The sequence below is a fragment of the Balaenoptera musculus genome, chromosome 6 (genome assembly GCF_009873245.2).
Source record: "Balaenoptera musculus isolate JJ_BM4_2016_0621 chromosome 6, mBalMus1.pri.v3, whole genome shotgun sequence".
NCBI lineage: Eukaryota > Metazoa > Chordata > Mammalia > Artiodactyla > Balaenopteridae > Balaenoptera > Balaenoptera musculus.
Genome location: NC_045790.1, coordinates 115,596,362 through 115,623,947, shown reverse-complemented (window position 1 = coordinate 115,623,947; position 27,586 = coordinate 115,596,362). Strand labels below are relative to the sequence as shown.

The 27,586-nt window shown below is 63.7% G+C and overlaps 2 protein-coding genes across 4 annotated transcripts; one reads left to right on the top strand and one right to left on the bottom strand.

Moving 5' to 3' along the window:
- Window positions 1–21,066: 21,066 nt before the first annotated feature.
- On the bottom strand, window positions 21,067–22,827 carry C8G (complement C8 gamma chain). The gene is made up of 8 exons (XM_036856204.1): window positions 22,786–22,827; window positions 22,445–22,607; window positions 22,226–22,362; window positions 21,988–22,058; window positions 21,808–21,915; window positions 21,452–21,553; window positions 21,326–21,364; window positions 21,067–21,240 (listed from the first exon to the last, which is right to left on the bottom strand). The coding sequence occupies exons 2-8, from the start codon at window positions 22,580–22,582 to the stop codon at window positions 21,227–21,229; spliced, it is 609 nt and encodes a 202-aa protein (XP_036712099.1). The 5' UTR covers window positions 22,583–22,607; window positions 22,786–22,827; the 3' UTR covers window positions 21,067–21,226.
- A 401-nt stretch (window positions 22,828–23,228) lies between these two features.
- On the top strand, window positions 23,229–27,586 carry FBXW5 (F-box and WD repeat domain containing 5). Of its 3 annotated transcripts, none has more exons than XM_036856203.1 (9): window positions 23,229–23,385; window positions 24,215–24,430; window positions 24,613–24,770; window positions 25,127–25,301; window positions 25,498–25,646; window positions 25,721–26,126; window positions 26,323–26,470; window positions 26,556–26,750; window positions 26,822–27,586. In XM_036856203.1, the coding sequence occupies exons 2-9, from the start codon at window positions 24,238–24,240 to the stop codon at window positions 27,069–27,071; spliced, it is 1,674 nt and encodes a 557-aa protein (XP_036712098.1). In that variant the 5' UTR covers window positions 23,229–23,385; window positions 24,215–24,237; the 3' UTR covers window positions 27,072–27,586. The 3 variants fall into 3 exon arrangements, with proteins under 3 accessions (XP_036712098.1, XP_036712096.1, XP_036712097.1); XM_036856201.1 differs by having other exon boundaries at window positions 26,538–26,750; XM_036856202.1 differs by lacking the exon at window positions 23,229–23,385 and adding an exon at window positions 23,585–23,715 and having other exon boundaries at window positions 26,538–26,750.

The window sequence follows — 27,586 nt, the reverse complement described above, 5'->3', positions numbered from 1 at the left end:
TGCACACAGACCGCTTCCAGATCACAGTGCCCCGTGTGGGCGACCACAGCACCTATCTGAGCCCTGGCGGAGCGAGACCCCATCTCTGCCCAGACGGGGGCTGGGGGCTGGGGGCTGGTCCTTCCTTCTTCCCTCCCGGGCTCGGAACCGAGTTCGTGTCAGTCCCCGTCCCTATCTAGTGTGGCCCGTGAGCCCCCTTCCTTGGGACACACCCACATGCACATCCCCACAAGCATGCACACACACACACCTGCACCACACACACATAGGTGCTCATGGCCACTTTTCTTCACTCAGGGCTACCCGCGTCTGCAGCCCTGGGTTCACGTCCCTCCGTCCCTGCCCGCCCCTTCCCCTGGAGCGCCAGCCTACCCCTCCCTCCCTCCTTCCCGCCCCTCCTCCTTTCCCCTCCACCACCAGGTGGGGGTCACCTGTCGGGCACCTGTTGAAGGATGACGTGGCTCCTCCCCCAGCCAGGCGGGGAGGGGTGGGCGTGGGGTGCCCCTCCCCCTCCCCAGAAGTAAACAGGTCCTGGGGGTTTGGGCTCTGAGCATCTTGATCTGCAAAAGGAGCACTGCAGGGTGAGAAGAAGGGCCGCACGCTCCCCACACACGGGCTGCGCCCACGCCCTGTGTCCCGGCCCCCAGGCTCCACCACAACCGTCTTCCAGATGGCCGGCTCTGGGCGGGGGCAGCTCCTGCCCCGGAGCCACCCTGCCCACTCGGCCCCAAGAAGAGCCAGGCCAGGGCAGGGTAGGCACGGATGCTGCGGTGGCCTCCCAAGGGTCCCAACCCCATGGCGCCATGGGGAACCGGCGGCACAACGGGCACCGGCGCCCCTGAGCCCCAGGGGCCTTGTGGGAGGTGAGACCTGACACAGGCCCCAGAGACGCGGGGGAAGGTTGGTGTGGGGACCCCGAGATCAGGCCGGTCGGACAAGCCAGAGTGGGGTCTGCTTCTGGAACAGCCCCGGCCTTCTGCTGCCCTCCCCAGCCCAGACCCAGGGCCGCTGTGCCACTCAGCCCGGCCCTCCCCCCGGGACAGAGCCAGGGGACCCCGTCCGCTGAGGTGCAGTTGCTCCAGGGCACATGTGCTGTCTAGGGTCTCAGAGGCCCAGTAACTGACGGAGTGGAAAAAACCTGACTCCCAGCTAATCCGCACAGACCTAAGAAATCCAATAACTTCCTTCAAAACAAAATAGCTCCCGCCAGGGCATTCCTACCTGAGCCTCCAAGCATCCCGCCCCGCGGGGAGAGCCTTCCAAAGAGACACGAGAGACAGCGTGTCTCGGGTCCGAGGCCAGTGTGCACGTGTGCACGTGCGTCTGTGTGCGTGAACACGGGAGAGACTGTACTTCAGCGCCCACTCCCGCCCCCACAACAGCCTGGGGGACCGTAGCTTCCTCGCCAGGGGAGGGAGGTGGGCGGTCAGACCCTCCCCGTGGTCCTGCGGGCGCCCAGGCCGGTTCCACGGTGGCCGGAGCCCCTCCCCTCGAGCCCACTCCCGTTTCTAGTCTGCCTGGAGACACCAGAGGTGGTCCCCAGGATGGCTGCCCGGGAGGAACCCTGGGTGCCCCTTGTCTTGCTGTCAGTCACGGGTGGTGGGTGACACTGGACACCCTGACATCCAGGCCTGGGACAGTGCAGCCTGAGCTCTGGCCGCCGGGCACCCTGGCCTCGCAAGCCTTCTCCAGCAAGGTCACCAGCAAGGAAAGAAGGGGTGTGATGGCTCTGGGGTGCTCCAGGGCAGGGGTCAGGAGGGCCCTGCCTGCTGGGCTGGTGGTGGGCCTGTCCCCCCTCCTGGGACCTGTCCCTCCTCCTGGGACCTGTCCCCCCTCCTGGGACCTGTCCCCCCTCCTGGGACCTGTCCCTCCCTCCGGCTCCTGGGAACCGGTCAGCTGACAGGGGGGTGGGGCGGGGGGAGCCTGGCCTGTCCGCCCCCGTACTTCCCCTCTGTGCTGGGATCCAAGCCCCTCCTGCCTGGCTCCTTGGCCGGGTCAGAGGGCCTGCAGAGGTGGGCAGCTTGGTAGGGGCCCCTTCCCAGGCCGAGATTGGCCCTGGAGGCCTCACCCAGCCCCGGTCCCTGGGAACCTGCCCCATGGACCCCCCCGGAGGTGCACAGAGCCCCCTCCACACACACGCTTCCCCTTCTCTCTTCCCAGCAGAGGCGTCTGGACTCCTCGGGAACTGGGAGCATGCATCTCCTGGTCCTCCCCGGGCCCGGGTGAACACAGGGACTCCCCAGGTTACCCTGTCACACCTAGACTGGCCCCTCAGCACGTGGGGTCCCAGCCACGTGGCACCATCCTCCTCAGGGGCCCTGTGTCCTCACTGTCTGCGTCGGGGAGGTCCATGGGGTGACTCTCCGGGAACCAGGCAACCAGGCCCAGGTTACCCTCTGAGCGGGGGCTACCGGGAAAGGTGCTTCCCCAGGGGCCAGAGTGGGCGCTAGGCCTCAGGACCCAGAAGGGAGGGCAGAGGGCAGGGTGGGAGGGGCTCCAGCTCAGCTCTGCACCCAAAGATCCTGTTCCCCAGGGCCGACCACTCAGGCCCCCGTCAGCCCGGCCCACCTTCTCCCTACATTCCTCTTCCAGAAAACAGGCAGCGTCAGCTCTGGAAGCGCCCAGGGGGCTGGTCCTGGGCCCAGCAGGCCCAGATGGTGATGGGGGCTCTGGGGCCAGGATAAAGAGACTTGATCCAGCTGCCCACAGGGCCTGAGGCCACGGCTCGGGGCCAACAGTGGGGGCCGCACGGCTCCAGCCAGCAGCCCCCCAGGTCCCATCGTGACCCCCTCAGGGGCCAACATTCCAGGACGAGCTCTGCCTGGTCTGCCCTCCCCCCGTCCAGCTCAGCCACCCACCATGGGACCTGAGAGGGGAGGTGGGTGCTGGGGCTTCGCACAATCCCCTGTCCCCACGCCCAGGCCCTCCCTTCCCTGACGCCGGGTTCACGGGGTCCATGTGCGGGACGAGTGGGGGTCGGGCACCTGCCTCCTTGCCCCTTCCTCCTTGCCCCTTCCTGATGCCGCTTGGGTTTGATGGTCAGGCCACATCGGGTGGGTCCATATCCACTGTCCGTGCCCACGGGATGCCTTACCCAGGTCCTAGCATTCTGCACAGAAGGGAAGCACGCAGGGTGGGTTCCTGCTGTGGACACCCCCATCCTCATGCGGTCCCTGTCCCTGGAACTGTGGGCTGGCTTCTGGGGCTGATCACAGTGACAGCGGGGGCAGTGCCCAGAGGATGGCTTCTATCTCAAAGGACGCAGGGAATGTTTTCAACCTGGCAACATGCGTATGGTGCCAGGGGGGCAGGAACCAGGGGTGCAGGGGGCTTGGTCACTCACACATTCTGTGACCTACCTCCTGTCCAGGCAGGACTCCTGCTTCTCCCCCCAGGGGACACAATAACAGAATTAGAGAAGGTGACTGCCCCCAGCAAAGAGAAGGATTCTCCTACTGGCTACTGACCCCAGTCAGGAGGGGAAAGTGGGTTTCTGTACAGAATAAGGGCCAGGAGGGCTGCGCGGGAGCACGGAGCTCCCTGGGGGCCGCCCGGTACTTCCTGGTCTGCAGGACAGGCTGGTGGGACCACAGCCACCAAAGACTCAGCCGCCTGGGGGATTGAGAGGGGGGATCGTCCATCAGGTGCGAAACCAGGTGGGCCGCGGGCAGGGAAGGCGGAGCGGGCAGTGGAGAAAGGAGGGCCCGCGTGTTGGCCGCACCCCAGACCAGGCCCAGAGTGAGGCCCAGCAGCCTGGCCCGCGTCTCTCTGTTCGTGCACGTGTGTGATTCCTTCGTGTTTTTTCCTTCTTCCCATTACTGTTTTATATACACGTAGTTGGAGGTTAACTTTATAATCGTGGTTTTTTGGAAGCAGAACCTTCAGTGGGGCTGCGGCCGAGTGTGGGAAGTAGGTGTTTCCTCCGGGCGACAGCTGCAGGGGCGGTGCGGTCCCTCGGGTTAGGAGAAGGCGGGCACCTCCTCACCTGCACGGGGGATCCCGGTCTCCTTAGGGGGGAATCATCCTCTCCCCCTGTTGCCGGGAAGATCGCGTGGGCCTGGAGGGGAGTTAGAAGGCCGCCGTGCAGGGGCACCATTCATCAATTCAGTGCCTTTCAGCCCAAATCTGCCCTCCGTTACCCTTCATTTATAAGAACTTCACGCTGCGAGCAGTTCTCTGCCGCTGGCCTGATGTTCGTGTAGGGGTCCCCTCGCGGGCTCCCGTGCCCCCTCCTCCTCCCGATCCCACAGCGGGCGTCACGCGCCCCCAGTCCTGACGCGGGTGGGTCCTGTCTACTGACCTCAGCGCCACAGCAGCCAACTTCTCTGCCCTCCTGACTCTCTATTTTTTCTTGTGACGGTTTAGTAGGTGTCTTGTTTTGTTTTGGACTTTTCCCGTTTCATCGAAATATTCCGCTTGGGCGTGTAAAAGTGTCCATGACATCCTCTTGTGACCACTTCAATTGCCTCAGGCTGTGTTGTGACGCTGTGTCTTCTATTTGCAACACTGGTTATTTGTACCTTCTGTCTGTCTGTCTCTCTCCCCTTCCTCCTTCCTTTCCTTCTTCCCTTATTTCCTCATTTCTTTTTTTTTTTTTTAATTAATTAATTTATTTTTGGCTGTGTTGGGTCTTTGTTTCTGTGCGAGGGCTTTCTCCAGTTGTGACAAGCGGGGGCCACTCTTCATCGCGGTGCGTGGGCCTCTCACTATCGCGGCCTCTCTTGTTGCGGAGCATGGGCTCCAGATGCGCAGGCTCAGTAATTGTGGCTCACGGGCCCAGTTGCTCCGTGGCATGTGGGATCTTCCCAGACCAGGGCTCGAACCCGTGTCTCCCGCATTGGCAGGCAGACTCTCAACCACTGCGCCACCAGGGAAGCCCCATATTTCCTCATTTCTTTCCCGTGAGCAGACTTGCCCAAGATCTGTCTGCTTGATTAGCCTTTTCAGAAACCACCTGTGACTATGCTCACCTGCCCTGTCGCTTTTTCCGTTTCAGTCGTGGCCACGCTGCATTATTTCTTCCTGAGCCGCCTCTGGGGTTCGCGCTGCTGCTCCTACACCTCCTGACCGAGAGGGTTAACCCTTCTTTGGTCTCCGCCGTGAACACACGCAGACGAGGCCATGGGCCCCCCTCTCCAGCTGCAGGTATGTTTCACGAGCTTTGATGTAAAGTGTTTTTAATTTGTTTAGTTCAAAATATTTTCTGATTTCCGTTGTGATTTCCTCTCCGGCTCATCAGCTGTTTAGAAGAGCATTTCTTTTTTTTTTTTCCTTTTCTTTCTTTTTTTTAAATTGAAGTATGGTTAATTTACAGTATTGCTAGAAGAACATTTCTTAATTGCCAGGCCTGTAAAGATTTTTTTAGAAGATTTGATGTACAATATGCTTGTTTTGTCGTCAGATAATATATTCCTCCATTTTAATCTTCCCGTTTCTCTTTAATCTTTTTGCTTTGTGGTCTAGTAGTTCATCAATTTTTGTAAATACCCACGTGGGCTACCTTTATGTGTAATAGTCAAAAACTGGAAACACTTCAAATGTCCATCAGCGGGGCTTCCCTGGTGGCGCAGTGGTTGAGAATCTGCCTGCCAATGCAGGGGACACGGGTTCGAGCCCTGGTCTGGGAGGATCCCACATGCCGTGGAGCAACTGGGCCCGTGAGCCACAACTACTGAGCCTGCGCGTCTGGAGCCTGTGCTTCGCAACAAGAGAGGCCGCGATGGTGAGAGGCCCGCGCACCGCGATGAAGAGTGGCCCCCGCTCGCCGCAACTAGAGAAAGCCCTCGCACAGAAACGAAGACCCAACACAGCCATAGAAAATAAATAAATAAAATAAAATTAAAAATTAAAAACAAAAACAAATGTCCATCAGCGGGCAGACGGACAAACAGCTTGCGGGACATCTTTGCTTGGATACTACTCAGCAACAAAAAGGGATGAACCACCAATTCAAGCAACAATACGGATGCATCGCAAGATCATTTTTTCTGAGTGGAAGAAGCCAGTAAAAGTGTAGGTTCTGTATGTTTCCACTTACGTGAAACTCTGGAAAATGCAAACTTATCTGTAGTGACAGCAGTCCTTGTGGGGAGAGGGGTCCAAGGAAACTTTTTGGGTGACAAACACGTTTATTTACCTCCATCGTGATGGTTTCATGGACATAGACATATTTAAAACCTTAACAAAGTGTCCGCATTAAATGTGTTCAGTTTGTTGTATGTCAGTTTTGCCTCAGTAGAGCTGTTGGAAAGGATTTCCTTGTGTGCTTGGTGAGAAATGTCCGTCCTAAGGCTGTTGAATGCAGTGCCCTCTCCATACCCACGTTATTCAAATCCCGCTGTCCTCATCGATCCGCACCCCAGCTTGTACTGTTATCTACTGAGGGAGGTGTGTAAAGTAATCCCACAGGGATTGTGGGTTTGTGGCTCTTGTGGTTCTGTTATTTTTGGTTTGGTTGTTTCAAGGCCATGGTATCAGTCACATACAAATTTAAAATTCTTTTATGTTCTTGATGGATTGATTCTACTATCATTATCAAATAATCTTTTAATCACTAGTAATTCTTATGTCTTCAAGTCTGTTTTGTCTGATATTATTATAACTTTTATTGGATTAGTATTACCCAGGGAATCTTTTTCTTTCCTTACCTCCTAACATTTCTTTACCCTTTTGTCTTAAATATTTCTCTCATAAAACAGTGTATGATGGATTTTTTAAAAATCCTGTCTGATCAGCTTGTTATTTTAAGAGGCGCATTTAGTTAACTTTATTTAATGTAATAACTAATGTATTGGGGTTTAAATGTACCATCTTATTTTGTGCTTTATATTTTCCCCACCTGTTTTTACCTTCCTGACACTTCCTTGGATTATTTTTTAATTCATCATTTTCTTTCTACTGATGCGTAATAAATATATGTATATATACGTACATGTGTATATATGTGTGTATATATGTATATAATCGTGTGCATATATGCATATGTGTATGTGTGAGTGTATGCATGTATGTATACATGTATATATATACTATGTGTGTGTGTATGTGTGTGTGTATATATGTGTGTCAGCAGAGTCTATTAACACTAGACATGGGGACTTCCCTGGTGGCGCAGTGGTTAAGAATCCGCCTGCCAACACAGGGGACACGGGTTCGAGTCCTGGTCTGGGAAGATTCCACATGCCGCGGAGCAACTAAGCCCGCGTGCCACAACTACTGAGCCTGCCCTCTAGAGCCCACGAGCCACAACTACTGAAGCCCACGTGCCACAACTACTGAAGCCCGCGTGCCTAGAGCCCGTGCTCCAACAAGAGAAGCCACCGCGATGAGAAGCCCTCATACTACAACGAAGAGTAGCCCCCGCTCGCCACAACTAGAGAAAACCCACGCGCAGCAACGAAGACCCAACGCAGTCAAAATAAAATAAATTTTTTTAAAAACCACAGAAACACTAGACACGGGATTTCCTGTGACCCAGCAGCCCCATTTGAGCGTACAGCTCTGAGCCATTTTTACCGGCAACACGCCGACAGCAAATGTGAGGGTTTCCACGCCAGCCAGCCCTCTGGTTCTCCGGCACCCGCTGGGGGCCTACGACTCAACTTTGACACTGACTGCCTGGAGTCAGTGCAGACCCCGCAGATGAAGGGCTCGATCCCACAGGACTGTCCTCACACCAGACGCCACTGCTTCTCCACCCACTATGAATCAGGGGCTCCCGTGATCCCTCCTCAGGCTCAGTATTTGCTAGAGCAGCTCACAGAACTCAGGAAAACAGTTTACTTGCTATTTCCGGTTTATTACTAAGGACACAAGGCAGAAAGAGCCGAGTGGCGGAGATGCGCCGAGCAGGGTTGGGGAGCACACCCTTCGCACCCTCTGTGGCGCCGCGCTCCCCCCGGCGGCACGTGCGCACCAAGCCGGAACCTCTCGGGACAGCACAGCTGGGGGGTTTGGTAGAGGCTGCATCACGCAGGCGTGGTTGATGAAATCATTGCCCGTAGGTGATTGACCCCCTGGAGGTCGAGCGTGGGGCTGGAAGAGCCCCTTGGCCTTGCTGGAGACCAGTCCCCACCCTCGAGCTTCGTAGGGGTTCCTAACCACACCCCCCCGGAACCGCTGCTCTACCTTCCGTCTCCGTGCGTTTGCCTGTTCTGGACCTTGCATACAGACGGAACCACACAATTTATGGCCTTTTGTGTCTGGCTTCTTTCACTCGGTGTCCTCAGGGTTCAGCCATTGTGCGGCGCGTGTCAGAATCCTCTTCCTTTCTGTGGCTGAAAGAGATCCACACTGCGGTGCAGGTTCACAGCCCCCGGAGCTCTCCTGCCGAAACCGGGAACCGGCCCCCGCACGTGGAGGGCGACGAGAGACAGAAGAAGAGGCGGACCCTGCAGGTCGGCAGGCGTCGTGAGTGAGGGAACAGGGAACGTCCCCACGAGGCTTGTCCTGGGCCGCAAAACGAGTAGCTCTCCGCACCCAACGAATCCGAACAGTTCATTCGGGGGCCTTAGGGGCTTAGGCGGGCGCGTGTGCAGCCCAGGTGGCCCAGCCACACAGGGCTGCCTCCGGGCTGCGTCCTGGAAACAGCTCCGCGTGCAGGAACTGGGGGAGGCGTGAGGAGCCTCGATCGCCCTGGTCAGCGGCGGTCACGTCCTCTGTTGATGGATGGCCGGGACCCTGTGTGTCCATTCATCCGTGGGCGGACACTCGGCTGTCCCCCGTGTGTGGCTGCTGCGGACCTCGGTCACTCACAGCAGGTGCGCCGAAGTTACCAGGAGCAAAGGCTGTGTGGGCACGTGTGTTGTGTGCGCCTGTGCGTGTGCACGTGGTGTCTCTGTGTGTGGTGTGCGTGTGCACGTGGTGTCTCTGTGTGTGGTGTGCGTGTGGCACGTGTGCGGGAGACCCCGGCAAGGCCGAGGAGGTGGAGGCCATGTTTCAGCATCACCCCCACTCCTCTCCGCAACAGCCTGGAAAGCTGTGGCTTCCTCAGCAGGGAAGGGAGGGGGGGTCTGACCCTCCTGTGGTCCCGCCCTCTCCCACACCCAGGCTGGTCCCAAGGTGGCCGGAGCCCGTGTCCCCTCTCTCTCCGAGCTCCCACAGTTCTGCAGCCGTCCTCTGGCTGCCCTGGCTTGTCCCCACCATGCACGATTAAACCCCAGCAAGCTCCTGAGACCTCAAGGGCCCTCCCTCCCTGGGGCGGGGCTGCTCCCCTTGAAATGGTCCCCCAGGTGGCGGTCACTGCGTCCACCCAGATGCAGTTCCGTCTTCCCGCCCATGTCACCGCCCTCAGGGACCTCAGAGACCTAGAAGGAACCAGAACTGCGCTAGCTCGCAGGTTCCTGGACTCAGTGTCCCCACCAATGTCATGGGCACAGCTCGGGCTGGGCCCAGGCCAGCTGGGCTAGAATCCCCCCGCGGGGGGGTGGGACACGGTCTGTGGCCCTTGCCCACGTCTGCCCCTGCCTGGCCCACAGCTGCCACACTTGCTGGTCTGCAGGGAGGGCTTGGTTGAGAGAGATGAGGGGCTGAGCCCATCTGGGGGGTTGGGTCTTCTGATGTCTTTGTGCCTCTAAAGATCCAGGTGCTGGCGAGTCTGCGTCCAGGGCTTGGCTGGACCACCCATGTCCCTGGCCTCAGGGCCCCTCAAGGCTCTCTGCTTGTCGAAGGGCAGAAGGTGGGGTTCCAGGCGACACTGACCCATCCTGGGGACAGGCTGGTAACCAGGCTGCCCAGAGCATGGGGAGGGACGTCCAGCCAGGCTCAGAGAGAGGCTGCGGGTGGGATGGGCGAGGGGGTGTCCTGGGCAGCCGGCCAGCAGGACAGCTGTGGCAACACTCAGGCTGGCAGGGGGGGGGCGGCGTACTGTTCACGGTGACCGTTCAGACTGTACTGACCCTGAACAGCTACGCCTTGACTTGGCCAAAGTCAAGCCACTGGGAAAGGCAGGGCCCCTGCCCTCGAGGACAGGGCCAGGTAGGAGGGTGCAGGGGCAGGAACGTCCTGCAGGGCCCCTGTGCTTCTTGTCACCGAGGGCCAGGGCCCTCCTCCCCCTGCCCGCAGGCGTGGGCAGCTCAGCGTCAGAACTCGATCTTCAGACTATTAAACAAGGCACCTCTGTCCTCCCACCATGATAAATACAGCAGCCGCAGGCCCGGTCGCACACTTCCAGCGTCCCTCTCTGCCCAGCCCCGGCTACGCCCCTCAGGACCTGAGCACCTGTCTCCCGCCCCCCAGCCATCCTTGGCTGGCTCTCAGCCTGCAGGTGGACACAGGTCCAGAGAAAGTGCCCCACGGGCAGGGACATCAGTGGGAAAGGGTGTGGCCTAATAAGGGCCAGAGGGGCCTCCTTGCCACAGGGCCGGGGCAGCTCCCAGCCGATCCCAGCCCCCATGTGGCCCGGCCGTCAGATGTACGAGTCACCTTGGCCTCTGTCCTGGGCGGGTGGGCGAGGGCAGCTTGCCACCATTCTCCTGAATGAGGCCCTGCCCTCCCCGGACCGGGGGAAGCCTTAGGTGGCCCCTCGATGTCGCTGTCCCAGACACAGGGCTCTGTGTGGCCTTGGTGTGTGCCGGACCGCGGCTGGCGGGAATGCAGGTCCCCTCCCTGCACCTGCTGGAGGCCCGGGTGGGCACCAAAGGGACGAAGGCCGGCCCAGGGCCACACACAATCCAGCTGCCCCCATCGTCCCCCACTGACCCTGCCCTGAAGGAGGGGAGGCCCTGAAGGGCCTTTACTGAGGCCAAGGTAAAGACCCTCAATCCAGCTGCCGGGGGCAGGACAAGCAGGAGGCCCTGGCAGGCGGACAGGCGGGCAGCGGGCAGGGCTGCCCTCCGCGGCTCCGTGTCCAGCCGTCGGCCTCTGGGCTGGGCCTCTGTGGTGGGCAGACATTCCTGGACCTGCCCTGCCTGGTCTCAGCGCCTCTCGCAGCCCCTTCCCCAAGTGGGCGTATGAGGAGGGGTCTTTATTCCAGGAACAGAGGGGGCTCTCCGAGTGGAGCAGGGAGAGGGGGCAGGCCCCGGGGCCCATGGCCGGAGGGAGCCGCAGCGCCCCGGCAGGAGGGCGAGCGAGGGTCCGGTGCTGGAGCCTGAGGGCTCCCCAGGGCTGCGCGGAGGGGCTGCCCAGTCACCGAGGCCCCTGCCCAGTGCCGGGCGCGGCCAGGAGAGAGAGGCCCCTAAAACCTATTTCAGGGAACCAGGCGGGCCCATGGGAACGCACGGCTGGAGCCAAGGCTGGCAGAACGGCTGACGGCAGTCAGGGCCCGGACCCAGCAGGGCCTGAAGGCCGTCCTCCCTGTGCCCCAGTGACAAGGACTGGGGAACGCCAGCAGCCCTGTGACCCAGGTGTCACTCTCCGCTTGTGCCGGTGACCAGGGAGCCGGCCACCACCCGAGGGTGCAGCCGAGTGCCTGGAAGGAGGCGGCTCCCACCCGCACACGGCGGGTCGTAACCTTGCAGCCGAGGCGGTGGTTCCGGCCCAGCTGAGAGTGAGCCGCAGACCCGCCACCATGGGGAGGCCTGGAGGGTGGCGACTGGCTAGACCCAGGAGGGGCGGGCAGGGCGGGGGGGCTGCCTTGAGGCCAGGCATCCGGTGACCCTGCCAAGGGGCTGGCCAGCACCCCGAACCTCAGTTTCCCCATCTGTCAGAGGAACCCACCCCCTGCGGGGCTGTTCAGGGTTAAGGGGGGAATGTGGCCTGTGAGGTCCCACTCACGGGGCGGGAGCTGGGTTGGGTGCCTCCTCTTCTCTGCCTGCTTCCTGTGCCCGGACCCCACCCAGCTGCTGTCCCCTGCCTGGTCCAGGCCCCAGGCTGGCAAGGGCTTAGACCTGACTCACGGAGAACACCATGGGTCAGCGGAGGAAGGACAGGGGAAGGAGCGAGGCAGGAGGGAGAGAGACCACGGCCATGGGGATCCCTGTGTACCACCACCTGGCAGCCGGCCCGTCACAGGGGAGTGGCTGATCCTTGGCTCATTCGGGAAGGTCACCCCCACAACCAGAAGCCCTTCTGTCAAAGACACAGCCACCTTCACACCTACCTCCACCTCTCCATCCTCCCACTATCTAACCCCCCACCCACCTCCATCCCACCCTCCAACCGTCCATCCATCCCACCATCCATCCATCCACCCATCCCTCCATCCCTCCATCCCTCCATCCATCCATCCACCCATCCCTCCATCCCTCCATCCCTCCGTCCATCCCTCCACCCACCCTCCATCCATCCATCCCTCCATCCCAACATCCATCCATCCCACCCTCCATCCACCCATCCCTCCATCCCAACATCCATCCCTCCATCCCTCCGTCCATCCCTCCACCCACCCTCCATCCATCCATCCAGCCATCCATCCCACCCTCCACCCACCCATCCCTCCACCCACCCATCCTTCCATCTCTCCATCCACCCATCCCTCCATCCCTCCATCCACCCATCCCTCCATCCATCCATCCCTCCATCCCTCCATCCCTCCATCCCTCCATCCCTCCATCCACCCATCCCTCCATCCATCCATCCACCCATCCCTCCATCCCTCCGTCCCTCCATCCCTCCATCCATCCATCCACCCATCCCTCCATCCCTCCATCCCTCCATCCCTCCATCCATCCATCCACCCATCCCTCCATCCATCCATCCACCCATCCCTCCATCCCTCCGTCCCTCCATCCCTCCATCCATCCCTCCACCCACCCTCCATCCATCCATACACTCACCGTCCACCCCCCTCCGCCCAGCTGACAGGTGTTCACAGCATCCCCTGTGACAGGTGTCATTTGCTGTTTGGGACAGAGTGATGATCAAAACAGACCTGTGCTTGGGCAGCTTGTGCTGTTGTAGTCAGATACACGATGGACCTTAAACCACGACTGTGCAAGCGCCATATGTGGTGCCGCTTGGGTCTATTATGGGGTCATCCGGGAGGGCTTCCGGCCCAGAACCTGCCTGGTCTTTGCTATAACCTGCTCAGTGGAAGTGTCTGTCGACCAGGTGCCATAGCCCAGGGCGGGATACAGGAAGGTCTGCCTTCAGGGGGGTGCTAATGAGGCCCCACCCCGGCACACTCCTGAGGGTGGGTGTTCCTGGAGGTGAAGGTCAGACACACAGCAGGGGTCTCTCTGGATGCCCTCTGCCCTCTAGTGGGGCCAGTTCTACACAGGCTCTGGGGGCACCCTACTCATCCTCTGCAGGGAGCTCCATGGGGGTCTCGAAGAGGGGTGCTGAGGAGGGGTTCGCTGCTCCTGGCGGCGGGTAGGGCAGTGTCTACATGCTCAGACTGGGGTCTCTGTTCCCGAAGTGTCCTTACACCCACTGGGGGTTGCACGTGGGCCCCTTGTCCACACATCCCCAGGGGCGGGAAGCCCATCTCCCCCTCCCTCCCCAGACGGGGGCATCTGTGTCAGGTCCTCCTCTGTTCTGGGGGTGGAGGTGGGTCTGCAAAGTCACCCAGCAGGGGGCTGGGAGGGAGGAGGAGGGGCCCTGTCCCGGAACGACGTCGTGCCACCCACCACACCATGCAAAGCCACACACTCACACACTCACACGCACACGCCCAGGACGCGTAGTCCGTGTCGTGCACCTGGAGCTCCTCGGGGTCCGGCCCGCGTACTGGGGGTGGTACAGCCACAGTCAGGGTCCTCGCACCAGTGCCCCCAGGCCATCCTCCCCACCTCCCTCCCTCTCACCGCCACTGTGGTCCACCGAGAACTTCCCAGGCTGGGTCCCCAAAATCAGCACATAAGACCAGATGACACAGCGCTGGCCCCTGCTGTGGGGGGGGGACGGGCACAGGAAGAAGGTTCCAGAACCTGGCTGGGCCTTTCCCAGGGGCAGCCCCAAGGTGGGCCCACAGGGAGGGCCCCTGGTCACGAGCCCCGCACAGGGCCGGGCAGGCTGGGGGCTTTGCCTCCCGGGGAGGGGGCGGGGGCTCGGGCCTATGATCTCTCCCATCAGCGTGGCCCACCCATTCGCGGCGTCTGTCCAGCCCACCCGCTGGCCACTCCTCAGCCTGGAACTGGACCCGAAATGCACCCGATATGCAAGCCCGAGAGAGAGGGCATTTTCTGGGCCGTGATGTCCCCTGTGGGAGCACTGGGTGGGCCGGCGCCCTGCCAGCAGCCCTGCATTTGGCCGGGGGAAGCGAGAGGGTGGGAGCTGGGCTTGCAGCCCTCCCCGCTCTCCTCGGCGCTCGGTGACCTGGCCAGGTGAACACACTTGTCTGAAGAGCAACAGAGAAGGCGTCCGGTGGCTGCATTTGCACTCGGTCCCTGACCCCCAGTTAATCAGCCTCCTGAGGGATGGGGAGCAGGCGAGTCAGACACCCCCAGGACTCAGAGACTCCCCGGTGGGGGTCTGGCATGGCCGAGCCTACACAGAGGGTTGGGGCAGGGGGCTGAGTGTAGACCCTCAGGGGCTGGACTGCGTCCCACTCTTGGCCTCCAAGAGCTACCCCTGTCAACAAACTGCCTTGCTTGAGCTTCCTTTTTCATGTTACCTGGAACCAAAGAGCCCTAAGCAAAGGGGTCTCTGGGCGGGTGAGCAAGGAAGGCCACGGGGCTTCAGCATCCCCCAAAGAGGGCTGTGCCACCCCCCAGGGGATTCCCAGGGCAGTCCATCAAGGCTCCCCACTTCTCCCCAACTGGTCATCCAGGCTGGCCCACCAGAGCGCCTATCACCCTGGACGACACGAGGACTGGTCCAGGGGGAGCACAGGACTCCAGAAGAGCCAATCAGACACCATGGCCAGGCCAGCCTGTATGGTCCCTGTTTTCTGGAATTGGGACCCTGAGAAGGACATCAGCGTAAGCCACCGTTCTATCCCCGTGAGGTGAGAACCTGCCTGAACAGAAGTCTAGGGCACGCAGAGCTGAGAGGAGGAAAGGGAGGGGATGATGGGTCCCTGATTACAGTGTTTGAGCTCCTGGATCCAGCTATACCTGACATCCACCAGCCCTTGGGCTCTTCCGAGTCTGTGATCTAGCGAGTGCCTCCCCTCTTTTGTGGACACCCCCGGAGCTGGGTTAGGTCATTAGCAGCCTATGCTGGACATCACATTAGGAGGAAGGCCTTGGGAGAGTGTGGCCTGGACCTATGGAGGACCTGAGTCAGAGCCATTGGCTTCTGGGGGTACAGGCCCCGGATCCTCACTCACCGGATCATGGCATATGCCACTTCCAAAAGGTTGTTTTCATTTATCATGAACGTTGCTGTGAAAGGGTTCAGCAGGGACCTGTCTGCTGGCTTGTGGGTGCTGCCCGCTAGGCCGAGGACAAACCACTCGCCCTGAAACTTCAAGGGGCTGGGGGTAGGCAGAGTCCAGGATGGCCCAGGACCCCCCGTTGCACTAGGCAACGGCTCCCAGGCTGGGTCTGCCCCGGTCACGTGGGCAGGAGCCCGAGGCTGCCCTGGGCCTGGTGGGGACGGTGATCCTGGCCCGTGACTGGCCTCCCTGGGCCTCGGTTTCCTCATCTGCACAGAGGGACTGAGATGTCTCCACCTCTCAGGGACGGGCGGGGATTACGGAGGGAATCTAGGGTCCTCTTCTGTTGGATTCAGGGGTCCATGGGGGTGCCGAGAGCAGGGCTGGCCGGGCTGGATTCCCTGCACCCGCACTTGGCCGGCCCCCTCCCCCTCCCTCCCAGCCCCTGACCTGAGTTTCCTGGAAGCTCTGCGAAACTGAGCTGCGGACTGTCCGTGTGGGTGAGGTCTGGCCCTTCAGGGCCCTCGGCAGGGAGAGTAGTACCCACAGGGCACACCACGGCCCCATCCCGGCAGGGACGGAGGGGAGAGAATTGGCCATCCCTGCTGCCGACGCAGGGACTCACCTCCTTAGGGGCCTGCTTGGCAGGCGCCCCTCCCTGGGGGTGTGTCCCCTGCGCTTTCCTCCTCAGGACCCCGGCGGGAGGAGAGGTGGGTGCAGAGGGTTTGCGGGTGGGCTGGGCAGGGGCGGGGCCCACCTCGGGGGTGGGCATCTGGGTCCCAGCCTGGGGAGGTGGGGCGCCCGCTGGGTCCAGCAGCTCCCAGGGAGGGCCCCGACCTTCCCATTCAGATTCCTGAGAGCCAGGCTCTGCACCGCTTCGGCCCCCATCCCGGGCGCCCCACGCTGGGGACCTGAGGCCGGCAGTGTCTCGCCTGCAGCCTCACCCCAGCTGCACGCCACCACCGGCGGAGGACAGAATGCTCCGTCCCGGGCCGGGGCATGACGTTTCCTTGCCCGGCGGGTCAGGGCTGGGGCATTCTCGCTGCAGGAGCACGGCGCAGAGCCTGGGCCCGCCAGCCTCCACGCTGCTCCACAGTCCCTGAAGCCAAAGTGGGGGGCCCTGCGGTCACGACCCAGAGGGAGGGCAGGGGGCAGGGCAGGCCAGCCTGGCGGGGTGGGGCACCCACACGCTGGTCCTGGGGGCTGGGGGGTAGTTGGGGAGGGCGCGGGCAGCCCCCAAAGAGCCCCTCCTCCCCACTGGCAGCAGAGTGCGTGGGTCCTGGGCTCCATCGGATAGCGGGAAGGGCCTGTACTTGACCCGTGAGCTCATCCTGAGCCACTTCCTCCCGCCCTTGGCCTGGGGCAGCCTGTCCTGCGCAGGAGCCCCAGCCAGGCCACTGAGAGAGCCCAAGGCCCAGGGCTTCAGGCCTTGGCTCTGTCCCAGGCCCCCTCTCCTCTGGGAAGGGCCCGGCCCTTGCTGGGGCCCTTCCTCCCCTGGGAGTGTCTCCCGTTGCCAGCTGGACGGCCGCCGAGGCCCCTCCAGGTCAGCTGCAGGCCCCGGGCGGGGAAGGGGCGGGGGGTGTCTGGGGAGCCGAGCCCCCAAGCCTTGACCTCCCCTGGCCTGGCCGGTTAGCACAACTCACCTGCTTCCAGACTCTGGCCACAGCGAGAGAAGCTGCAGACAACAAGGTGGTTTTCCTGGAACTTCCCAAAGGACCCATCACGCTCCAACAGAAGCTGGGGCGGCAGCTCCCCCAAGACCTGGCCTCCACCTCCCACCCTGCAGGCCCCAACCCGACCCCGCTGACCCCAACCTGATCCTAAACCCACCCGAGATCGTGCCTAAAACCCGCCCCTCTGCACCCGTCCCGGGCTGGGGGCGCTCTGACCCCCCAGGTGGTGCCCTCCCAGTGGGTGCCCTGGGGAGTTCTTCGGGGGCAGCCGTCGGCCCCTCCACAAGTACGCCCACCCCTGCGACCACCTGGCCTTCCCTGGTCAGCACAGGCCACGGCACAAAGCCCCTGCAGCAGCGGAGGCCAGGCGGGGTCCCCACGCCACCCCAGGCCTGAGTGGTGCCCTAGGCCCAGGGGTCCCACCTCCAGGCCCTGTTCATCTCCCTGGGGTGGAGCCAGCAGAGGAGGAGCAGTGCTGGGTGAGCGCAGGCAGCGTGGGATGACCCCCCTGAAGGCCCCCCACGCGCTGGGGGAGCTGGAGGGCCCCTCTGCAGTGAGGGAAGTCTGGCCCTGTCCGCACATTCAGGGGCCTGGCCCACCTGCCCACCGGAGCTCCTGTGTGGACGGGGAGGGCAGGCGCCCAGCAAGAAGGGCCAAGCACAGGGAGTTCCCCGGTGGCCTAGTGGTTAGGATTCGGGGCTTTCACTGCGTGGCTCAGGTTCAGTCCCTGGACTGGGACCTCCCGCAAGCCACGAGGCAAGAAAAAAAAGTGAGAGAGAGAGAGAGAGAAGGGCTAAGCACAGAGCACCTGGCGGTCCCGTGACGGGGCCAGCGATGTACCTGTTGTGGGACCATGGCGCCGGGGGCCTGGGACACGGCAGCCTCAGGTCCGGGCGAGGCCAGTGCGCTCCAGGTCAGTGGTCCTTGGGCGTGAGCGGCCCCTCCACGTTCCCCAACTAAGACTGCCAGTTAGAGGGTAGTTTCCATAGATTTTTCAAGGTTTTTCTTTCTTCTAAGATATTAAAAACCACCTCTCGTAATTAAAAGGCCCAAACAAATTGTAATTAATAAATACCTTTACATAAAAACGATTCATCTGGGGCTTCTCTGGTGGCGCAGTGGTTAAGAATCCGCTTGACGATGCAGGGGGCACGGGTTCGACCCCTGGTCCGGGAAGATCCCACATGCCGCGGAGCAACTAAGCCCATGCACCACAGCTACTGAGCCTGCGCTCTAGAGCCCGCGAGCCACAACTACTGAGCCCACGTGCCACAACTACTGAAGCCCGCGCGCCTAGAGCCCCTGCTCCGCAACAAGAGAAGCCACCGCAGTGAGAAGCCCACACATGACAAGGAAGAGCAGCCCCTGCTGGCGGCAACTAGAGAAAACCCGCGCGCAGCAACAAGGACCCAATGCAGCCAAAAATAAAAACAAATAAATTTAAAACAAAAACGATTCATCTAGAGCTACAATTGTTTCACCCAGTTTTTGAAAATTTAATTAGAGCTTGTTAAACATTTTAGCAAAACCAAATGCGTCGAGACGGTAGCCCTCCGTTCCCCACCGCCCTCTCCCGCGTAAGGAGCCAGCCGGGGGTGGGGCTGGCCTGCTCTGTGGCCTCGGCCCTTTGATCCCTTGAGAGGTCCTGGCGTGGTCCCTGGGATGCTCAGCTCTGCTGGAAGGACCCTTTCTTCCCCAGAAGCCCTGAGACGGGGCCTCTAAGGAGCCCGGCCTGCCCACACCCCAGAGCAGAGGCCCTCCTTTCCATCTGGGGGACACGGGGCCAGGCGTGCAGGGGGCTCTCTGGGGCCCTGCCAGCTCTGAGCTGCGGCCCATGTGACACAGGTGCCCGTGTGGCCTCCAGCTCTGCTCTTTGGGGTCTTTGTCTCCCCCTCTTCCCACCAGCCCTGTCTGCCCTTCTGGGAGGCCGGCGCCGAGGGACACGGGGTGGGCACGGCCCAGACTGGGGTGTCGGGCACAGTCCCTGCCCGCTGTGGACACCGAGCCCTCCAGCAACCGCCACGCCAGGCCTCCTGGTCTGGACTGGGCCAGCGGGTGAGGAGGGCGGGTGGGCATGCAGAGGTGGGACCAGGGGCCTCTGAACCTGCTCTCCAGGGACCAGGCAGTGGTCCCTCCTGTTCTGTGGCCTACAGCTCACCCAGGGAAAGAGGCTGCTGGGGGGCATGACATGGGGCTGGGGTGGGGGTCCAGCTCCCAGGTGCCCCCTCAGCCTCGCCATCGTCAGGGAATGGTGAGCACTGGACCTCAAGCTCCCAGGGGCAGGGACCGGCCACCTGTGTGCCCAGAGCCTGGCATGCAGTGGGCATTTCAGGAATGCTCATCAGACAGACCCTAAGGCTCCCCAAACAGGGCGACTTGGGCCCTTTTCCCAGGCCCGGCTTTGGCCAAGCCGATGACCAGCTCCCTGACCCTCCAGCCCCGGTCCGGCCCAAGCCTGGGGCTGCCATTTGCCCTGAAACTCTCCCCAGGTTCTCCCGACTGGGGGAGGGGCACAGTGGGAGGAGGCCAGGCAGGCACATGGTGCTCTGGCTGGGCAGTGGGTGCCAGGCACAGGCGTCCACAACGCCCCGGGGACGGCGCTGACTGGCGTGGCTCTCGCCCAGCAGGGGCGGGTGCGGGGTGAGGGAGGGAGTGGGGTGGGGCGACGGGACAGAGCGCCAGCCTCCCATGGGGAGCGGGGTGGGCGTGCGTGGGGGGCAGCAGCCTCCCACGTCTCCAGCGCTGTGGGAATTGGCCGAAGTCCTCAGCTGTTTAACAGGACGGGTCTGGACAGGCGAGCTCTCGTGGGCAGAGGCCGGAGCTGAGCCCACGTGGACCCTGGCACCGCGGGCGGGAGCACTTCCCTCCCTACCGCCCCCAGCAGCTGTCCCTGCCGGTGGGAGCCCCGGGCAGACCCTGGCTGGAGGGACGGAAGGACAGCTGGATCCCAGAGTGATTTGCTCTGTACTCGCGCACTTTGGTCTCTGTTTCTCGGGCATCAAATGTTTACAACCGCGGATTTTCTCTCTGGCATTTCTTCCACTGTCGGGGGACCCTTGGCGAGGGATGGGCGGGTTGGCAGGGACATTGGTGTGTGGAAGGGACGTGCAGTCTGCAGGGGGCTGGCCCTGTCCCAGCACTTGACCCCCTCCCAACGGTCCACAGTCACTCGGAAGGGCCCCTCCAGGCAGCGGCTGGGGGGGGCAAGGACACCGTTTCCAGTCCCCGCCTGCCTCTCCCTGGGCCTCGGAGCTCCCACGTTCCAGAAAGGTCTTCTCTATACGCCAGAGATCATCTTGTGGGCCCTCATGGCTGGTGACCTTGGGCTGACACTGGGTGTGGGCTCCTGGGGGCAACCCCGTCTGTCCAGGGGTCCCTCCCTCTGCACCCAGGGCCCCCGTGCTCACCCCAATACTGGCAGGCCTGCTTCCCCCAGATTGGGGTACAGACCCCCCACCTCTCTTTGTGCCCCCTGGCCGCCCACCCACATGATCTCCCCTCAGGGGCACCCGATGCCCGATGCCAGGAGTGGACTCAGCGCCGGGGTGGTCAGTCCCGATCGCGGGCCAATCTTGTGCCCTGTCTGGCCCTGCCAGCCCCTGGGGTAGCTGAGGCGCAGCCCAGCCTCCCATCCTCCTAAGACAGATGCCAGCTCCCCCCAGACCCAGGCACCACCCAGGAACTGGAGTGGAGCCTCCCTGCCCGTTCCCTTGAAACTGCCTACCCTCCCCAAGGGCCTGTCCTGCCTTGGCCACAGGGCCCCCTGGGACTCTGGGCCCCTGCCTCCCAGGAGGGCGCTCAGTGGTCAGCAGGCGACAAAAAGGACCTGAGGGGCGGGTTCCGCATCCCTCTAGGAAAGGCCAACGTGTCTGGACAAGGCGAGTTCAGGTCCTGGGCCCACCCGGGGCAGCCCAGCGAGGCCAGCAGGGCAGGCGTGCACAGAGTCAGGGAGCAGGAAAGACAAGGGTGACCACAGCGCGATGGCCAGAGGAGGGGACACTGGGGTCGGGGAGTCTGGGCACTCTAGGCCTTGAGAAGGAGCCACTCCCCACCCCCACCCCCCTGGGGAGGGCTCTTCACCAGGAGACAAGCCGATGCCCTCCTGGCCCACCCGGGAAGCAGCCCCATGTGTCCGTGAGATGACGGGTGGGCAGAGACCCCGGCCGGGTCCAGCGTGGAAAGGAAGAAGTCAGGGGCTGAGACTGACAGCGTTTAATGAAGGCAGCGCCCCGAGCTCCTGGGGGTGAGGCGCAGCTTCGGGGGCGGACGGGAGAGAGTCCCCACTCAGCAAGGGGGGCGGCGGTTGCCGCCACCTCCAGGGCCTTGGCTGCTTCTCGGTGCAGGGCTGCCGCCGGCCTCACCTCTTCGCTTCTGCAGCACAGACGAGACTCAAGCAGGAGGGAGCCGCGGGCGGCCAGCCCCCTGCCACACCACCCCGCCGGCGCTGCCCGCTCACCGTCCAGGACGTGAAACTGGTCCGCGGCCTCGCAGAAACCTGGGGGCCGGGGCCGGGGTCAGGGGTGGCAGGGATGGGGCACGGGGGAGGGCGAGGTGGACCGCGGGGAGACGCAGGGACACTCACCATACTTGGGGAAGAACAGGATGTGGTCCTCGGTCAGGTTGGCACCCTGGACCCGCTGCTCAAACACACTCAGGAATGATTCGCTCACGGGGAGCGAGCGGGCTGCGTGCGGGACACACAGGGCTCCTGGGCGCCCGCTGGGTGGGTGCGGGCTGGGCGGGCAGGGCGCTCTGGGAGCTGGGCTGTGTGCCGGGGGCTGCGATCTGACCCCTGCCCACCCCCCACTGGTCTCCTCTCTGTCCCCACATCTGGGCCTAACGGCAAGGGCAGGGGAAAGGGAGGGGAGGGTCCATGTGCCCATCGGGCCCACCCAGACGGCCCTGCGGGTGTGCAGACCCGGTCCCGCGGGGACGTACCGTACAGCTTCACCGACAGCTGCCGCGCCCGCTCCAGGTACACGATGGCGAAGCCCCGGTAGTCCGTCTCCCCAACGACCACGTCCACCGCCCCTCGGGCGCCTCGGGCTGGGCAGAGCCAGGTGGGCGGTCAGCCTCAGCCCCAGCCCTGCACCCTTGTCCCAGTGGCCCGCGCCTCACCTTGGAGCAGGAAGCGACCTGGGAGCCCCGTGTCACCGTAGAGCTGCCGCACCTGCCAGCAGATCCCATCCCTGGGGGTTCGGGGTGGGAGGAGGCACAGCAGGCTTGGGGACCCCAAACTGGGTGGGGCCTCCCGGGACACTGGTCGCAGGGACGCAGGCCGCAGCAGGGGTAGGGCTGGGGGCTGGGGTGGGAGTCGGGGGGCTGGGTGGGGGCGGGGCTCCGTGCCGGGACTCACAGCTTTCGGAAGGTGCTGACAGCCATGGCTGCACCCTGAGGAGTCACATGCAGTGTGGTGGCCTCAGCCCGGTGGCCCTGCTCCTGCAGGGAGCGGCACGAGGAGGCCACGGCCACAAGGAACCAGGTCCCTGAAAACTGGGAACAGGCCACGTGAGGGCATGCGGGGACGGGGGCTGCCAAGCTGGGCGAGCCCCTGCTCCAGCTCCTCCAAGTCTACCTGCTGAGTGTCAAAGTTGGCCTTGGGCTGGATGGTGCTGATGGGGGACGGGGGCCGAGGGGGTCTCTGAGCCCTCTGACCCAAGGAGCCGACGGCCAGGAGCAGAGTCAAGAGGGATGCCGTCCTGGGGGTCAGCATGGCGACGGCAGCGACAGTGACAGGCCTGGGGGAGGCGCAGGGCAGGATGGTCAAGTCCCGGGTCGGAGTCCGCTGTCCAGTGCTGTCTGTGTCCATCCTCCCACCTCCCCGGCCCTGGGCCAAGCCAACGGACCGCCCCCCCACCCCCACCCCCGGCCCCGGCCCCGGCCCCTGCCCCAGCCTCCTCACGAACTCAGCCTCACCCTGGACATCTGACCTCGACCCTGCACTTCTCGGCAGGGCCCTGTCGCCATGTCCTGTGTACAAAGTCCGAGTTGACCTCTGGCTTCTTGCCCACAAGCCCCCACGTGACTCCCAGTGTGGCTGGTGCTCATCCCTTTGCACATTCATCTCCCTTAAGCTGCCAACAGCTCCTTGAGGTACGAACTAGTCTTATCCCCACAGCGAAGAACACTTGCGCCCGACACTGGGAAGCGCCGGAGCCAAGTCTCGAACCGGAGATCTCGAGCCTCGCCCGCAGCCCCGCCCACGACCCACGGCGCTCGGCCGCCGCCCCTCCCGGCCGCCAGGGGCGCTGTTTCTGGAGAGACCGAGCAAACACAGGCGCACAAAGAAGTACCGCCCGGGCCGCGGGGACTGAGGCGCAGGCGCACTAACAGCCAACGCGGGCTGCCGGGCTCGGCCCTCGACGGCCATCGATGCCTCGGGGCTCGTGGCGTTGGCCTGGCGGCCTCGGTCATAGAGACGCGGCGGCCGGAGCGGCGACGGAGGGCGGAAGCGGGTCAGCGGGCAGAGGCCTGACGCCGGGGCGGGGGCAGCGCAGCCGGGCGGAGGCGGCCGCGGTGAGTGCGCCCGGCCCGGGGAGCGTCGACACCAGCCATGTCCGAACCCCGGCCCGGACCCCAGCGCCCTGGCCCCGGGGAGCGTCGTCACCCCGCCCCGATCCCCGGCCCGGCCCCCCGGCCCCCGGCCCCAGCTCACCCGGCAGTGGCCGCACTGGCTCGTCGCCCACCTGGCAGGGCTCCCCTAGGCCAGAGGGCAGAGGCCAGGGCCGGCTGGTGTCCCTGGCGGCGTCTGGGGCGGGCGGGCTGGCCCTCGTCCCGCCGGCCCCAAGTCTCTCCTGAGAAGGATCTCTGTCCCATGTTGACAGCTCCGAAGCCTGGGGCAGCAAGGTCAGAGAGGCAGGGTGCACAGGCTTCACCGACCCTTCGTTTCTCGGCCTCCGAGCGGTCACCAGCCCTGCCAGCCAGATGACTCCCTGGGATCCTGTGGGGGGGGGGGGGGTCAGAGGGCCCCACCCAGAAGGCCTGTCCTGAGGAGGGGGCCTTTTGGGGTGAGGGTGGGTCTGGGGTCTCAGGGCCCGCCGCCAGCTCCACCTCAGGCTGGACCAGGCCGGGAAGCTGCCTGTTCCGGGGATCACTTGGCCTTTCCGGGGGGGGACCCTCAGGAGTGTGGGGTCCGAGGAGCATGGCTGTCCAGGAGGCTTGATGAAGCTCTTGGATCCTTGGCCAGGGGGGTTCTCCGCACATGCTTAGTCCAATGGAATTCCCAGCGGGGCAGTTGGTGGGCTGCCTCAGCTCAGCCCCAGGCCCCTGCGCCTCTCCTTGGGCCTGGGGGCTGGTGTTCTCCCTGGTCCAACTGGCGGCTAAGGGGACCATGCATGGGTTTCAGGGCCGCCTGGGCAGAATGTCACGATGGACGAGGGGGGCACACCCCTGCTCCCCGACAGCCTCGTCTACCAGATCTTCCTGAACTTGGGCCCGGCCGACGTGCTGGCCGCGGGGCTGGTGTGCCACCAATGGCAGGCCGTGTCCCGGGACGAGTTCCTGTGGAGGGAGCAGTTCTACCGCTACTACCAGGTGGCCCGCAACGTGCCCCGACACCCAGGTCAGCACCTGCACTCCGCCGTGAAGCCCACTGGTCCTCATGCTGGTCGAGGACAGCCAGGCTGTGCCTCAAAACGCAGGGCCTGGGAGGGAGGCCAAAGGGTGGGCAGGGCTGGCCCCTGGCTGTCAGGGCCCTGGCTCTGAGGCGTGGGGCCCCAGTGTGACACGCCCACACACACACAGCGGCCACATCCTGGTACGAGGAGTTTCGGCGGCTCTATGACACAGTGCCCTGCGTGGAGGTGCAGACTCTCAAGGAGCACACCGACCAGGTCCTGCACCTTAGCTTCTCCCACTCGGGCTACCAGTTTGCTTCCTGCTCCAAGGACTGCACCGTGAAGGTGAGAGCGTCTAACCCTGTAGGAAGAGAGGGCCAGGCCACGAGTGACAGCCGGCCCGTGTGCTGCGTCCACATGGGGAGGCCCGGGACCTGGACCACTGGCCTGGATCACCCTGGCTGGGAGGCTGGGGCTGGGTGGCCCTACCTGCCTACAGAGAAGAGAGGGTCCTGCTCGCAGCTGCTCCAGAGCCGGCCCCAAGCCCCGCGTACTCACATCCCTCCGGCGGTCTGACAGCCAAAGACAAGGGGCCCCCACCGGATGGTAGTTTCCAAGCACCGGCTCAGCCGAGCCAACCAGGAGAGGGGCCCTGTGCAGGGCGGGATCACGAGGCACACCTGCTTGGCCCCCCCATGCAGATCTGGAACAACGACCTGACCATCTCGCTGCTGCACAGCGCAGACATGCGGCCCTACAATTGGAGCTACACCCAGTTCTCCCAGTTCAACCAGGATGATTCTCTGCTGCTGGCATCCGGGGTGTTCCTGGGGCCCCACAACTCCTCCTCGGGCGAGATCGCTGTCATCAGCCTAGGTGAGACTGGGCCGAGGCTGGGCGGCCCTCCCACCGGGGCCGTCCCACCCAGGCCCCTGCTCCATCTCTACCCGGACAACCCCGCCCCTAATGCCCAGCCCCGCCCCCTGCCCGGACAACCCCACCCCATCCCTCCAGCTCCTCCTCCCCCCCCACCCCCCACCCCCCCCCCGCCCCATCCTGCTGCTCCCCGCAGACACCTTCGCCCTGCTGTCCCGCGTGCGCAACAAGCCCTACGACGTGTTCGGCTGCTGGCTCACGGACACTAGCCTCATCTCGGGAAACCTGCACCGCATTGGGGACACCACGTCGTGCTCTGTGCTCTGGCTCAACAACGCCTTCCAGGTGCGCGCGGGGGGGCCCTGCGGCCGGCGGCGGTCCCCAGCAGCCCGTGCCCACCGCCGCGCTCCTGCCCCCAGGACGTGGAGTCGGAGAACGTGAACGTGGTGAAGCGGCTTTTCAAGATCCAGAACCTCAACGCGAGCACCATCCGCACCGTCATGGTGGCCGACTGCAGCCGCTTTGACAGCCCGGAGCTCCTGCTGGACGCCGGTGCCCTTGGCGCGGATCCCGGCTGTGTTTTCGACCTGAGCAGCGACAGCGAGGAGCCGGCGGTCGACCCGGGCCCGGCCCGCACCAAGGGCTTGCGGCGCCTCCTGGAGGGCCGGGCCCAGCCCCAGCCGTCAGAGTGCGCGCTGGAGACCAAGGCGGCCGAGCTGCTGGCCCAGGGCCACACCAAGCCCCCGGAGCGCGGCTCGGCCGCCGCCGGCAGCAAACTCCTCATCTTCACCACGGGCTGCTTCACCTACTCACCGCACCAGATCGGTGAGGGGCCGGGCGAGGCTTCCCAGGGCGGGGCGGGGCCAGTCTGTGCGCAGAGTCCCTTCCTTCGTTTGCCCTGGGGGTGAGCACTTGTGCAGCCCCCCGGGGCGCACATTCAGATCGGGGGCACAGGGCCGGCGGCGCCACGGGCGTCTGGGCGCTCCCAGGCACCGAGGCGCTGCCCGCCCGGCCCCCACAGGCATCAAGCAGATCCTGCCGCACCAGATGACCACGGCGGGGCCCGTGCTGGGCGAGGGCCGGGGCTCCGATGCCTTCTTCGACGCGCTTGACCACGTCATCGACGTGCACGGACACATCATCGGCATGGGCCTGTCCCCCGACAACAGGTGGGCCTCTGTTGGCAGCCTGGGTGGGGGCGTCCGCAGGCCCCTACTGAGCAGCGTGCCCACGCAGGTACCTGTACGTAAACAGCCGCGCCTGGCCCAGCGGCTCGGTGGTGGCCGACCCCATGCAGCCACCGCCGATCGCGGAGGAGATCGACCTGCTGGTGTTTGACCTCAAGACCATGCGGGAGGTGAAGCGGGCCCTGCGCGCCCACCGCGCCTACACGCCCAATGATGAGTGCTTCTTCATCTTCCTGGACGTCAGCAGGGACTTCGTGGCCAGGTCCGGGGGCGGAGCCGGGTGGGGAGGGGCCCCAGTGGGCGGGCGGGGGCTCATCCCAGGCGCTCTCGCAGTGGGGCGGAGGATCGGCACGGCTACATCTGGGACCGCCACTACAACATCTGCCTGGCCAAGCTGCGGCACCAGGACGTGGTCAACTCAGTGGTCTTCAGCCCCCAGGAGCAGGAGCTCCTGCTGACGGCCAGCGACGACGCCACCATCAAAGCCTGGCGCTCGCCACGCACGGTGCGTGTCTGCCAAGCCCCGCGTCCGCGCCCGCGCCTTCGCCCCTTCTTCTCCTGGTTCGCCAGCCAGAGGCGCTGAGGGGCGCTGGGACCCACCGAGGAGGCTACAGAGGCCCATGGCCCTTTTCCGGGGGTTGAGCTGCTGCCCAGAGCGCACGGGGGCAGAGAAGCTTGCTGCAGAAATGCCTTAGGACGGGGGCCACAGGGGGGGGGACGGCCCGGCCCCCACCACGCTCGTGCACGCACACCGCCTCCCACAGCTGTGACACTCAGCCCTGGGCAGCCGGGGCCGTCTCTGGCTGGCTTGGGCTGCACAGGACACTGGGCCCCCGCTCTTCACCCACCCCCTTCCCCTGGGCCTGGGCTCTGGGACAGTCTGCACAACACCTTCTCCTCGGCCAGCCCTGTGGGGCCCTGGTGGTGTTTGCTGGGCCCAGCCTTGCCCAGGGAGCCCAGGCTCCCTCCTCTGGGAACTTCCCAGCGTCAGGGTCGAGATGTGGGTCCGGCTGCTGCAGGCCAGGCTGCTATGGGCCCAGGGCACCTGCATGTCACTGGTCACCTGTTCAGGGTCTGAATAAACAGTTGGCAACAGCA